General features: G+C 44.1%; 1 protein-coding gene across 4 annotated transcripts in view; it reads right to left on the reverse strand.

Annotated features, from left to right (window-relative positions):
- Positions 1-12,220, reverse strand: part of MICU1 (mitochondrial calcium uptake 1) — a 150,078-nt gene that overhangs the window by 85,461 nt on the left and 52,397 nt on the right. For 2 of the 4 annotated variants that reach the window (XM_048505388.1, XM_048505387.1), the window contains exons 5-6: positions 3,484-3,527; positions 1,197-1,208 (exon numbers count right to left, since the gene is read on the reverse strand). In XM_048505388.1, coding sequence (XP_048361345.1) covers positions 1,197-1,208; positions 3,484-3,527 — 56 coding nt within the window. The remainder of the gene's footprint in view (positions 1-1,196; positions 1,209-3,483; positions 3,528-12,220) is intronic. The other 2 variants (XM_048505390.1, XM_048505389.1) reach the window with 1 other exon arrangement.

A 12,220-nucleotide genomic window follows, 5' to 3' on the forward strand; every position in this document is an offset into this window, starting at 1 on the left:
GGTCAGTTTCTCTGACTGGGTTATTTTTCATCAATATGCAAGTTCACAGGTTACAGAGAACTTAATGGTTTGGGTCCTGCCTACTGTTTTGCAGGCATGGTGCATGTGTGATTTCTGCCAATTGCTCCATCCTGTGGCAGTCCAACACATTCTCTAAACTGCTGCTCCTGGTATATGGGGAATCTCAGCAATAGCGACTGGGGGGCGGGGGCGGGGAATGGAAGATTCTCATGAGATTAGCCGATTAGTAAAAATCACCCCCACGCAATGTCTGTGCTAATCGAAGTTGGGTAGAAGCCATTCTCTCCAAGATTCAAAGAGGTTCCACTCTGATTAATTCTACTTAGCCGAAAGTTTCTATACTGCTATCTCATCACCTCTGTTCAAGGTTTCATGTCAATTTCTACCCACAGGCGACATTTAATGTACTACATAGGAAGTCTGAAGAAATGGCATGATGTCACTTCCAGGTTTTTCCTGGAAGTGATGTCCTGCTGCTTGCCTGATGAAACAAAGTTGTTCATTTTTCTGCCATCACCCCTCTGAGAAGCAGCAGGAAGAGTGGGCTCCCAGCAAGATCTGACAGTTCCAGTACTACATTTATTTCAAGATTTGTAATACATAAGATTTGTGTTCAAGATTTGTTTATACAAAACAAGACTGTGAAGCAAAGACAGATCATAAAAATCAGAAAAAGGCAACTAGCATCTAGTTCAGTTGCATCTAGCTGAAAGAGCGGCATGAGGCTCCGGAGCCACAGGGTGCGAACCCCTGATCTAGCTGCTTGTGATTTTTCTAAAGGTGCTGTGAGTGAAATGGTTAAAACTAAATTCTTGCTTTTTTTGCTGTCAAGTCACAGCTGGCTTGCAGTGACCCAAGGCAAGAGATGGTCAGAGGTGGTTTGCCATTGCCTGTCCCTTTTATTCCTTAAAAGATTCCCCTCCAAACACTGACCGGGGTTGACCCTGCTTAGCTTCTGAGATCTCACAAGATTGGGTCAACTGTGTTGTTGTTTTTTAATTGAAAATGTTATCTATTCCATGTTTTAAAATAAAGCCATTTTTATTTCTAATAAACTTAAAGCCATTTTTAAAGGTAATGGGGAAGATAAGTATAGACTGTCCCTTTCAAAGAAGGTGCACATGGTATTTGAAGCACAAACCGATTGAAAGAAGCACATGCTGACAAGTCAGTACCTGCCAAAAATCCTGATGAGAGGGGGAAAGGTTAGGAAGAAAGGGGAGAAAATGAGCAGAGGTTTGGTTACAGGAACAAAAAATTAAACAAACCAAAGAGTTATCAGTATTACATTACAAAAAAGGAATCACAGAACAAAATCTCTCTCAGGAACAAGAAGATGATGCAGACTTGGAAATTAAGTTATAAAGAGGAACACAGGGAAAATCAGTGACATTAAGAAAGTTACCTGCTAACATGTAAAAATTAAAATTACCATACAGAAATCATTTTCACTTTAGGACAACAGAACACTCATGCCATGAAGTTTAGACAAGGGTAGGTCAATGGCCCAAAGTAACCTGTTCATGGGTGTTGACTAATTGCCCAAGAAAGGGGTGAATTCCTTTACATTAACAGCCCTCCCCCCCGTCTCTCTCTCTCACACACCCACACATCCATCATGTAAGGTACTGCACTATTGTAATCATTCACTCCCTTGGTTTCTGTACACAAAGGAAAATCCAGGAAGCAACTCATTATACCAGAATAATACCAATAATATGAGGGCACAATGCCAGAATACAAAAAGTTATCAACTCATTTCCTTAAATTTACAAGAGTCTTCCTTGATGGGCAATACTGATATTGAAACTGAACAATACACTAATTCACCATTGCCATTATGAGTGAACGAATGACCAATCCCAGGTTAATAAACAAGCAGCAGTCAGACTCCTCCTCTAAGCAGAATATGCTGCAACTCTTAACACTTGATCTTCAAGGGAGCTGAAAAGGGCATAGCTCTATTTGAAGACAACGGGTTAAATCCCCTGATCCATGGATACAAGGATTTTGAAACTTTCCCACACTCCCTTCCCTACAGCTGTCCTTTCACACCTTGGCAAACTTGATTCCGGGGGTCACAGGACCCACACAGACTAATAGCCAAGCAAGTAGGGAGTAGTACCGAGAAAGGGAACGGAGGTTTAAAAATCACTTCTTGCTCTTTGTTTCTTCCCAGCTCCACTGATGGGAGAAACAGTAAAGGCCACGTCATCCCTTCGCTTCTCCACAGAGCAGCCTCCCTGAGTCCACAGGGGTCTTTCAACTCGTAAATCAATTCTTCCCAGGGGTGGGAAAGGACTGCTAAGAAGGGGACCGCTACCTGCTGCTGACGGATCACTGGATCCAACCCAATCACTTATCTCTTTAAGGCAGACACAAGCAGGATGTCACTCGGTGCCCTTTCCCGAGGCACTATACATTCTAAGGGCAAAGCAGAAATCTATATATGAATGTATGCATCCTTCAGGGGGATATGAATTTTGGATTCAGGTTTTGCATAGTGAAACACACAACACAGCATGAGAAATCGCCCTAAAAAGAGAAAGGAACAATTTATTGGAGTCAACAAGTTAAAGGCGCAAAACAACAAGCTTTCCACCTGGTGCAAAATTATTTCCCAAAAGTTATATCTCATATTTGTGTATAGATATATTTAAGAAGCCGGAATCGCATTGCTTGGTTATGATCCTGCATACTCAAGAAACAAAGCAGAGCTATGAAGATAGGATTGGTGTCCTGTTCACCAGGCTCACCAAGAACACGTACTTCAATTAAAAATTAAAGGCCAGCCAATAAGAACAAAGGAGGAAAACAAGTAAACTCTCTCATTGGCTTGTAAATGTTACTGAACTTCTACTTAAGAGGACAAGGCAGAAAACTGCTTGGGATTCCTTATGTCCTTCTTACATGACGCTTTCTTATGGTAGCAATTCTGAAAGAAGGATGGAGTTAAAGTTGGTTATGGCTGTCCAGAGAGAGAACAGTTAAAATGACAAACAGGACATTTTTCCCTTTTGAAATGTAAAGGAAGAAGGGCCATTTCAAATATTGCACTACTCCTACGCAGAAACTATTCCAGTAAAGGGGAAAAAATATGTATCCACTTATGAAAGAGAACTGCTAGCATTAACTCTGCCACAATTTCACATCTGGAAGTTGCCAATGTGTCAAGTGCTAAGGATCCCTAAGACAGCCAGAAAGAGATGTGTGTGTATGTGTGCGTATTTCCCGATTCTGAGCAGAACACCGCTTCTTCAGTTGTGAGCCTTATGACTGTGGATGCCTTTATCCCCGTGAGGCTGGGGGGGGGGGGCGAGGGGGGGAACTGCTTCAATTCAAAACCAAACACAACTTTGCTTGTTGCTATAGGGTATCATTTAGAACAGTAGGAGCAGCGAACCCTTTGTTAAAACTTTTACAGGCCACCCCCCTCCCGCACCCGAGGTTTAGGATCCTCACCTTCCCATCGTAGCGTTTCACCATATATTGATCAAGGCCAAGGTCTGAAAGAAACAAAAACACACAAGTTGATGTAATATTGTTTGAGTATCACAAGGCTCTTTTCCAAATAAATTTCATAAACATTGTTTTAAAGCTGCAACCAGCTAACCAGAGAAAGCAGGGAAGCCACATCTTAGGCTAACAGTTGATTTTATAGCTTATGAAATATTTACAGCCCCGGGTTACAAAGCCTCTCTTCACCTCTGAAAAACAAAGCGGGTATCATGGGAGGACCAGTCCGCTTCAGCAGAAGTCTAAAACACCAGGCACAGAAGTATTTTTTTGTGCTATTTTGTAGAATATTTTCCTGCAATTCCCCCATGCAGTACTTTGACACAAGACCTGCCATTAGTAAACAGATCACAATGAATTATTTGATTGTTCATATTTCCTCTGAGTTAAAAATGATGCTTTTTATGTTCCCCTCTCCCCCTACTAAACCGATATGAAAGATAAAATTGCAGTGTATTATGCCATCGAAATGGCCATCGAAATTGGGTCTGGAATGAGAGGATGTTCGTTAAGAATCTAAAAATTCGGAACAGCTTTTACAGAAAATCTAAATAAATCAACGACATAAAGCAGGAAGGGCTAGCAAGGCCAAAGACAATTGTATTCACAGCTGCTTATAGTATAACCAAATAGAAAAACCACTGTAAACAAGCAAGGGAAAGCAACCTGTAAAAAAGCAAACACTGCTGTGAAGTCCCAACGCATGCTTAGGTAAGCTCCGCAGGATGTTATAAACGGTTCCATTTGTTTCTGTCACACACAAATGTAGCCAGGGACTGTACGCTTCAAACGTGCGGGGGCCAGAGACAGCTGAGCATCCCAAGATGAATTATTAGAGACCATCCCTAGTATTACAAAAGAAGAGTATTGTATTTCGGGATACAAAATTAATATGGATGGATTTACTAGGTCCGAACGTTAATTAGGAACAGGGGCAAGAATTAAATAGGAAACCTTCAAGAATTAAATCGGAACAGCATGACTTGAGCAGGCAATGAAATATTTGGGGCTATCAGAAAATCTCAGGAAGTGATTCATGTTCAATTAAGAGCCAGTTATTGAAAAAAATAAAGGGATTAAAGGAATGTGAAAATCTAAAATGGACCTCTTTCGGCAGTGCCAAGTTGAATATTTCATTATTAGTGTTTAAAACATTATCTTGCAAAGCTGCAAGACTAGTCTAAGAAGCTGGCCAAAAAATACAAAAAGGTATCCAGGTTTGTTTGGGGGAATATGTTTATATGATTCAGACTTGCTCTATGTACTAGCTATGGTGATGTACTTACTAAAACTCATTACAGAAGGACAGGATACTAAACAACAGGAAAGAATCCCAATGCCACTGAAAATAAACATTTTAACTGAGTTGTGGTGGTTTTTGGGTTAGGTTGGTCTGATGGATCACTTTAGCTTTCGCCTGCATCTGTGGCTGGCATCTTCAGAGGTGTATCAGAATTTCCTTTGTGATACACCTTTGAAGATGCCAGCCACAGATGCAGGCGAAACATTAGGAGCAAGATCCACCAGACCATGGCCACACAGCCTGGAAAACCCACCACAACCAGTTGAATCTGGCCGTGAAAGCCTTCGACAATACATTCACTAAAACTCTCTGGGCAAGACTGTTAATTGTATCTAACAGTGTCTTCTAATCCCTGACAGACCCTCTAACTGGGAAAACTATAGAATATACACTTACAAGGTCTCTTTTGAATCAATCATAAATTATAACAATTTCAGTTTACAAATCAGCAGCCTGGTCTATTTACCAAGGGAGAAGAAAAGTCATCTCTATACATATAATTGACCAGCTCAAAAAATAACAATCCCAGCATATGATGAAGTAGTCCAAAAGAGGCATTGCAAAATCAAGACAGACAGAACAAGCATTTCATTACTCAGAAATTAGGGAAGAACACAGACTTGTGAGAATCAACAAAGGGTAGAAACATGCCAATCAGTGACAATTTGAGGATAAACAATGATGTTTAAACTCTACAATCTTATTAATGAAGGGGAAAGTGAAAACCAATAAAGAGCAAATTATACTAGTACAGAAATTACACAATCTATCCAGCTTGAAGGGCTACTACTCATCAATAGCATATAGCATTTAAAAAAATAAAAGATATACAGAATGAAAAAGGTAGAATTGTATAAATGTTTAGGTTATTCCATTCCTTGTTATGGTGGCTGTCCCTGAAAATTGAAAAGACATTGGGAGAGGTAAATGTGGTACAGAGGCTAGCACAGGGGTGCCCAACTCTGGCACTTCAGCAGGGGCTGATGGGAACTGTAGTCCATGAACATCTGAAGCACCAGAGTTGGACACCCCTGGGTTAGCGTGATCTGAGAGGCCCAGACTGAAATCTCCACTTCGTCATGGAAGCCTGATGGGTGACCTTTGGCCATTCAGCTGCTCTCGGCCAAACATACTGTGCAGGGTTGTTGTGAGGATAAAATAGAGAAGAGAATGATATACACCACTTTGTGTCCCCCATTAGGGAGAGAGATGGGGTGTAAATAAAGTAAACATATAAATCAATAGGTCTTGGAAATGATCTAATGAAAGCACAACCTAGGGGTATCTGGAAATGAATGGTTTGATTCAGATGCAGCAGCAACCTATAAACAAATTTTTCTATGTAGGTCATTGGTTTGAACAAGGATGGAGAAGCCACAGTGTACCTTCCCACTAGGCTTCCTTCCTGTCATGTATAGCCCCCTTTTCAGTTTCCTGCTGAGGACCTGAATTGGTGAACTACACTTAGTGCTTGACCTCCAAACTAGAATTCACTGCAAAGACTGTTGTAGCCAAACAGCAGAAATAAAGATAACCTCCTCTTAGAAAAGGATGGCGGGGGCGGGGGTGGGTAGGGGTGTGTGTGTGTGCGTGTGTGGAAGATCTGATGCAAGCAAATTAAAAAGGCGGCATAGAGAAAGGGTGCGGGAGAAGGCAGAGAATATATCACTACCATCTTTTCATGACAGTAAGTGATGAAATGCTTCCCATATACCCAAGACTTCATAATAGTCACCATGCAGAAAATTAAGTTATTAATCAGTCTGGAATCTTTTAGGTCCGCTTAAGTCAGGGGAATAAAGATTCCTGTCATCAGTTTCACAGACTGAGAAGTTATAAGACTGTCAAACTGCATACTGGATTTATGGCTTCTGCACTGACGAACTGTCACCTGTAGGTGTGTGTGTGTGATCCCCCCCCCCTTGCCAAAAGACAAGCCCGTGCTTTTAATTCTCTTTAAGGGCAATGGGAGAGTTAAATAGATGATTAAATTTCTTCTGCAGAAACTGGTGAGACTTGAGTGTGGCTACATCACCAACATCTGGTGCATTTGCACAATAAACCTTACAGCGACCACTTTTCCATGGGTTACAAACACAGAGCCTCCCCCATGCACAGAGGTAGGATCTCTCCGAATACCAAAAAGTGGAGACCAGCAAGGGAAGACCACCATCTTCATAACCATCTGTGAGCACTCGGAAAACATCACACCGGCAAAGTAATTCTTGCCTGCACATAACAGCCTCCTTCAAGCCTTAATCACTACATTGCCTGGCTATTGTTGGATTGGATGTGACCCGCCTATCAAAAAAGGGTATTAAAATGATGAATGTCAAAATACCATAAATTGTTTCGTGCCTAGAGAAAAGCTATGGACATGAACATCGGTGGCACTCGCTTGGTGAGTCACAGAAAGCAACTTCAGCAATTCCCATCAACCACAAGCGCCACGTCTACTTCTATCCCTGGCATGAAGCCTGCAGTTTACCCATTTGTCTGAAGTGGCTGTTTTCAGGCAGGAGCGACCTGTCGCCCACAAGCTCTACTGGGCAAGAGCCTTGCCCACTTTCCTGAAACAGGGGGGGGGGGGTCTTTGTTTTTGGCATTGTACTTGCCTCAGGCTTCTGAGAGGTGGGGCTTCTGGTGAGCCACCAGCTCTATTTAACTGCCCTCCAGCCCTTTTGATCAGTCTTTGAGAGGCAGCAGTGTGCGCCTTGCGGCACGCACAATCTTTGTCCGTAATGACCAATCTTTTGGGAGAGAGTAGAAGGTGAGTTAGAGACTTGATTGGGGGAAGATGCGTCAGCCACTATGTCTCAGACCCTGGAGCTCAGTGAACAGGGGCTTGGCTAAAAAGGCAAGGCTAACACTCATTTTTTGTGGGAGTGTTTAGTAGGGGACGTTTTGAAAGTCCAGAGATCTGGCTCTGTACTGTTTAAGACTACTAAATATTGGTGATCAGGGAGTTGCTGTAGTCAAATGCAACACCTGTGGTATGTTTGGGGGGGGGGGTTGCCAGATGATGTGGGTGCAGCAAAAGCAAGTTGGTTGCTCTTGTGGAAGAGAAAGTTCAGCAGTTTGAGGTACAAGTATGTACTCTTCAGCACATTAAGGAGAATGAAAGTTTCCTGGACAGAGAGGAGCAGAAGGTACTGTGTGGAGAACACATCGGGGATCTCTCTGAGGAGGACGGCAGCTCTCAAACAGAGGAGATGGGCAATTGGAGGAATATGACACACAGAAATAGAGGAACCAGGGAGCATTCTGTGAGTCTGAAGCTACAAAATTGATCTGAACTTCTCTCCCTTGTCAGAGAGGATAAGGTACAGGCATATGAACAACAGAGTCAGCCCTTGGAGAATGTGCAAATGACAGAAGGTTCAGTCCATGGAATGGCCCCTGCAAAACCTCAGAGGAAACGTGGTGGTGGTAGAGGACTCCTGGATGAGGAGAACAGAAGCAGTGATTTGCAGGGCTGACAAGGTGTCTCAAGAGGTATGCTGTCTCTCTGGGGCAAAAATCCATGATTTCACGGAGCGGCTGACAAGACTTGTCAAGCCCACTGACTTTTACTCCTTCCTTTTGATCCATGTGGGAACAAATGACACTGTGAGATGCAGCTTTCAGGACATCACAAGGGGTTTTGAGGCTCTGGGAAGGAAATTGAAAGATTTGCACGCACAGGTCAACATTTCATCTCTACTCCCAGTAGAAGGACAGGGCCCAGAGGGGGAAAGAAGAATAGTGGAGGTAAACAAATGGCTTCGTAGGTGGTGCCACCAGGAACTTTTCGGCATTTTGGAGAATGGGCTGCAGTTTCATGAAGATGGACTACTGGCAAGGGATGGGTTGTACCTCATGACTGAAGGTAAAAACATTTTTGCTAGGAGGCTCACAAACCTGATCAGGAGGGCTTTAAACTGAGCTATGTAATGGAGGGGGACAGTATTCAAGAAGGGAAGAGCAGAGGCGTACCAGGGGTAAATGGTGCCCCCAGCTGCCCCCTCTCACCACTGTCGGGTGCCCTCGACCCTGCCCATGTTGATGACACATGGGCAGGGGAGAGGGTGCTGGAAGACACAAAGAGGCAGCACAACTTCCTGCTGCCTCACCGGCTCCAAGAGCCCTCAACCCCACCCATGTTGCCATGGACATGGACATGGGCAAGGTCTAGGAAGCCCAACTACCCGCTGACTCCCCCCAACCAGCTGGGCTTCCAGCCAGCAGCCAGCAGTCCCTTCTGACCTCCTGAGGCCGGGGGGGGGGGGGCTTGGGGAGCAGGAAGGGGTGAGACTTCCTGCCCCCCAAGCCCCACCCCCGGCCTCAGTGCTTATAAAAGCAGGACCACTGGGGACTGCAGTCTCTTCTGGCCTGCCTGGAGGGGAGGTCAGAAGGGACTGCCGGCTGCCAGCTGGAAGTCCAGCCAGAGGGAGGGTGGAGCCTCGGGCACCCTAGACATTGCCCATGTCCATGGCGACATGGGTGGGGTCGAGGTCAAGGGTGCTCGGAGCCAACGAGACAGTAGGAAATCCTGCTGCCTCATCGTTCTTGTGTGCCCCCACCATGTGTCATTGACATAGGCGGGGTCAGGGGTGCTCAGAGACAATGAGGCAGCAGGAAGTCCTGCTGCCTCCTGGTCTTTGAGTGCCCCTGACCCCGCCCATGTCGATGACACATCTGCGGGGTTGAGGGCGCGCAAAAACGACAAGGCAGCAGGACTTACTGGTCAGGTGGGGGGGCAATTTTGCACCCCCCATGTGACCAGAAGAATGGTGCCCAGGGACAAGGTAGATACACCACTGGGCAGGAGTTCATCGCATGCTAGAGATAATAGTCCAAAGGTTATAGAGAGAACTGAGTGAATAGTTCAAGAACTCAACAGTGGAGGGGGGAAAACTTAAATAAGCAGCCAGGAGGAATGAACCATGGTCTTAGATGTCTCTACACTAATGCACAGAGCATGGGAAATAAACAAGATGAACTCGAACTCTTAATGCAGCAAAGCCAAACATGAAGAGAAGAAACTAGTGGGGTGCTTTAGGGCTTTGTCCTGGACCCACAGCTATTCAATATTTTTATGAATGACTTGGATGATGGAATAGAGGGCATGCTAATCAAATTTGCAGATGACACCAAATTAGGAGGGGTTGCTAACATCCCAGAGAACAGGGTCAGAATTCAAAATGACCTGGACAGATTGCAGAGCTGGGCCAAAACTAACAAAATGAAACTAACAAAAACCTGACAAAATGAATGAATGTAAAATATTACACTTAGACAGAAAAAATGAAATGCACAGGTACAGAATGGGTGACACTTGGCTTGACAACAGTACAAGTGAAAGGGATCTGGGAGTCTTAGTAGACAACAAACTGAACACAAGTCAGCAGTGTGATGCGGCAGCCAAGAAAGTCAATGCAATTCTGGGCTGCATCAATAAAAGTATAGTGTCTAGATCTATTCTGCATTGGTCAGGCCTCACCTGAAATACTGTATTCTGAGACTGCAATTCAAGAAGGATAATGATAAATTGGAATGGGTCCAGAGGAAGGTAACCAAAATGGTGAAAGGTCTGGAATCCATGTCCTACAAGGAGAGACTTAGGGAGCTGGGTATGTTTCGTTTGGCAAAGAGAAGGTTAGGGGGTGACATGATAGCCATGTTTAAATATTTGAAGGGATGTCATGTTGAAGAAGGAGCAAGCTTGTTTTCTGCTGCTCCAGCGATTAGGACAAGGCATAATGAATTCAAGGTTTAGGAAAAGAGATTCCACCTAAACATTAGGACGAACTTCTGACAGTAAGGGCTGTTGAACAGTGGAACACACTGCTTAGGAGTGTGGTAGAGTCTCCTTCTTTGGAGGTTCTTAAGCAGCAGCTGGATGGACATTTGTCTGGAGTGCTTTGATTGTGTATTCCTGCATAGCAGGGGGTTGGACTCGATGAACCCTATGGTCTCTTCCCACTCTGTGACTATGATTCTAAGTAATGATTCATACATACATTTATGCCCTTTACAAAACCAATACCTTAAGTTTTTTGCATATCACACTAGACAACTTAATGGGAGCTGCCACCCTTACAGAAGAAACCAGCACAATTTACTGAAGCAAGGAAGTTAAAACCAGCAGAGGAAAGTGACAGACTTGACTGAGAGAGACTGAGTAGGAGAATACATAATGCTGTCCGTAAATTCCCTTACAGTTTTTCATCAGTGCAATGTGATCTCTGTTATTCCTTGACAGTTCGATTTTCTGTCTTCAACAGCACATGCCTGTATTTATTCACCAAAGGGTAAAAACTGATTGGGGTCTGCATTATACTGTGGAAAAGCAGCAGCTTGGGAAAGGGCTAAAACTCCTATTCCTTTCTTGTTTTCCTTCTTGGAAAAGAAGGCATATTTGCAGATACATCTGGAAAAAAAATGGGAGGTATCCTTTAAAAAGTCACAGAAAAGGAATGTGTATTTCTGCCCTAACAGTTACAAGGCCTGCACTTTGCTCTCATGCTGCCATAGCACAGGAAGGCTGCATGCACACAGGTGGCTCCCACTTTCCCACTGTACGGCAGTAACTGTTGATATTAGAGGGAACCGTGATCTGCATTTAGATAGCTGTTTTGCAGGGTTCAGAAGTTGCCCACTGTAGGTGAAAGGGAATCAGGCAGAGAGATGCATAAAAAGTAAAGCTCTGGGTCAATATTGACCCACGAGGTGAGGTCACATCACAATGTTTACTAGGCAGACTTTGTTTATGAGATGGTTTGCCACTGCTTTCCCCAATCCTTTACACTTTTTCCTCAGCAAGCTGGGTGCTCATTTTACCGATCCCTGAAGGATGGAAGGCTGAGTCAACCTTGAGGAGGCTACCTGAAGTCGACTTCTGTTGGGATCAAACTCAAGTCATAAGTACAGCTTGGACTGCAGTACTGCAGCAAGCCACTCTGCGCCATGGGGCTCTTTAGCTGACACAAGACCCCCTCAAAAGAGACTGGAAATGGGGGCTCCTTGTTTCATGGGTCAGTCTCTTATCCACTAAGTGAGAATACACACACACGCACTGAGCAACATAAGGATGAATCCTACGAAGGACCGGTATTTATAGAAAGTTTTGGCTACAAGAGGCAGAGATTCATCCCAAGTCTTCAAGGGCAAGTCAGTTTCTCTCTATCCAACCTTCTTAACAGGGTACTTAGCCAGAACTGCAAAGCCCATTATATATCATGGAGTCCTGTAGTAATGATTAATTGCAACCTTCATTTCCAATAAAGGCCCCGATCGAGCATGCAGCATGAGCTCAGATGCTTAGTGACATCTCTGATGGCAAGAGACAGCTGGCAAGGAAAACTCTCCCACTGCAAAAGCTCCGAACAAGGGACAGAC

Source organism: Sphaerodactylus townsendi, linkage group LG08 (genome assembly GCF_021028975.2).
Source record: "Sphaerodactylus townsendi isolate TG3544 linkage group LG08, MPM_Stown_v2.3, whole genome shotgun sequence".
Lineage (NCBI taxonomy): Eukaryota > Metazoa > Chordata > Lepidosauria > Squamata > Sphaerodactylidae > Sphaerodactylus > Sphaerodactylus townsendi.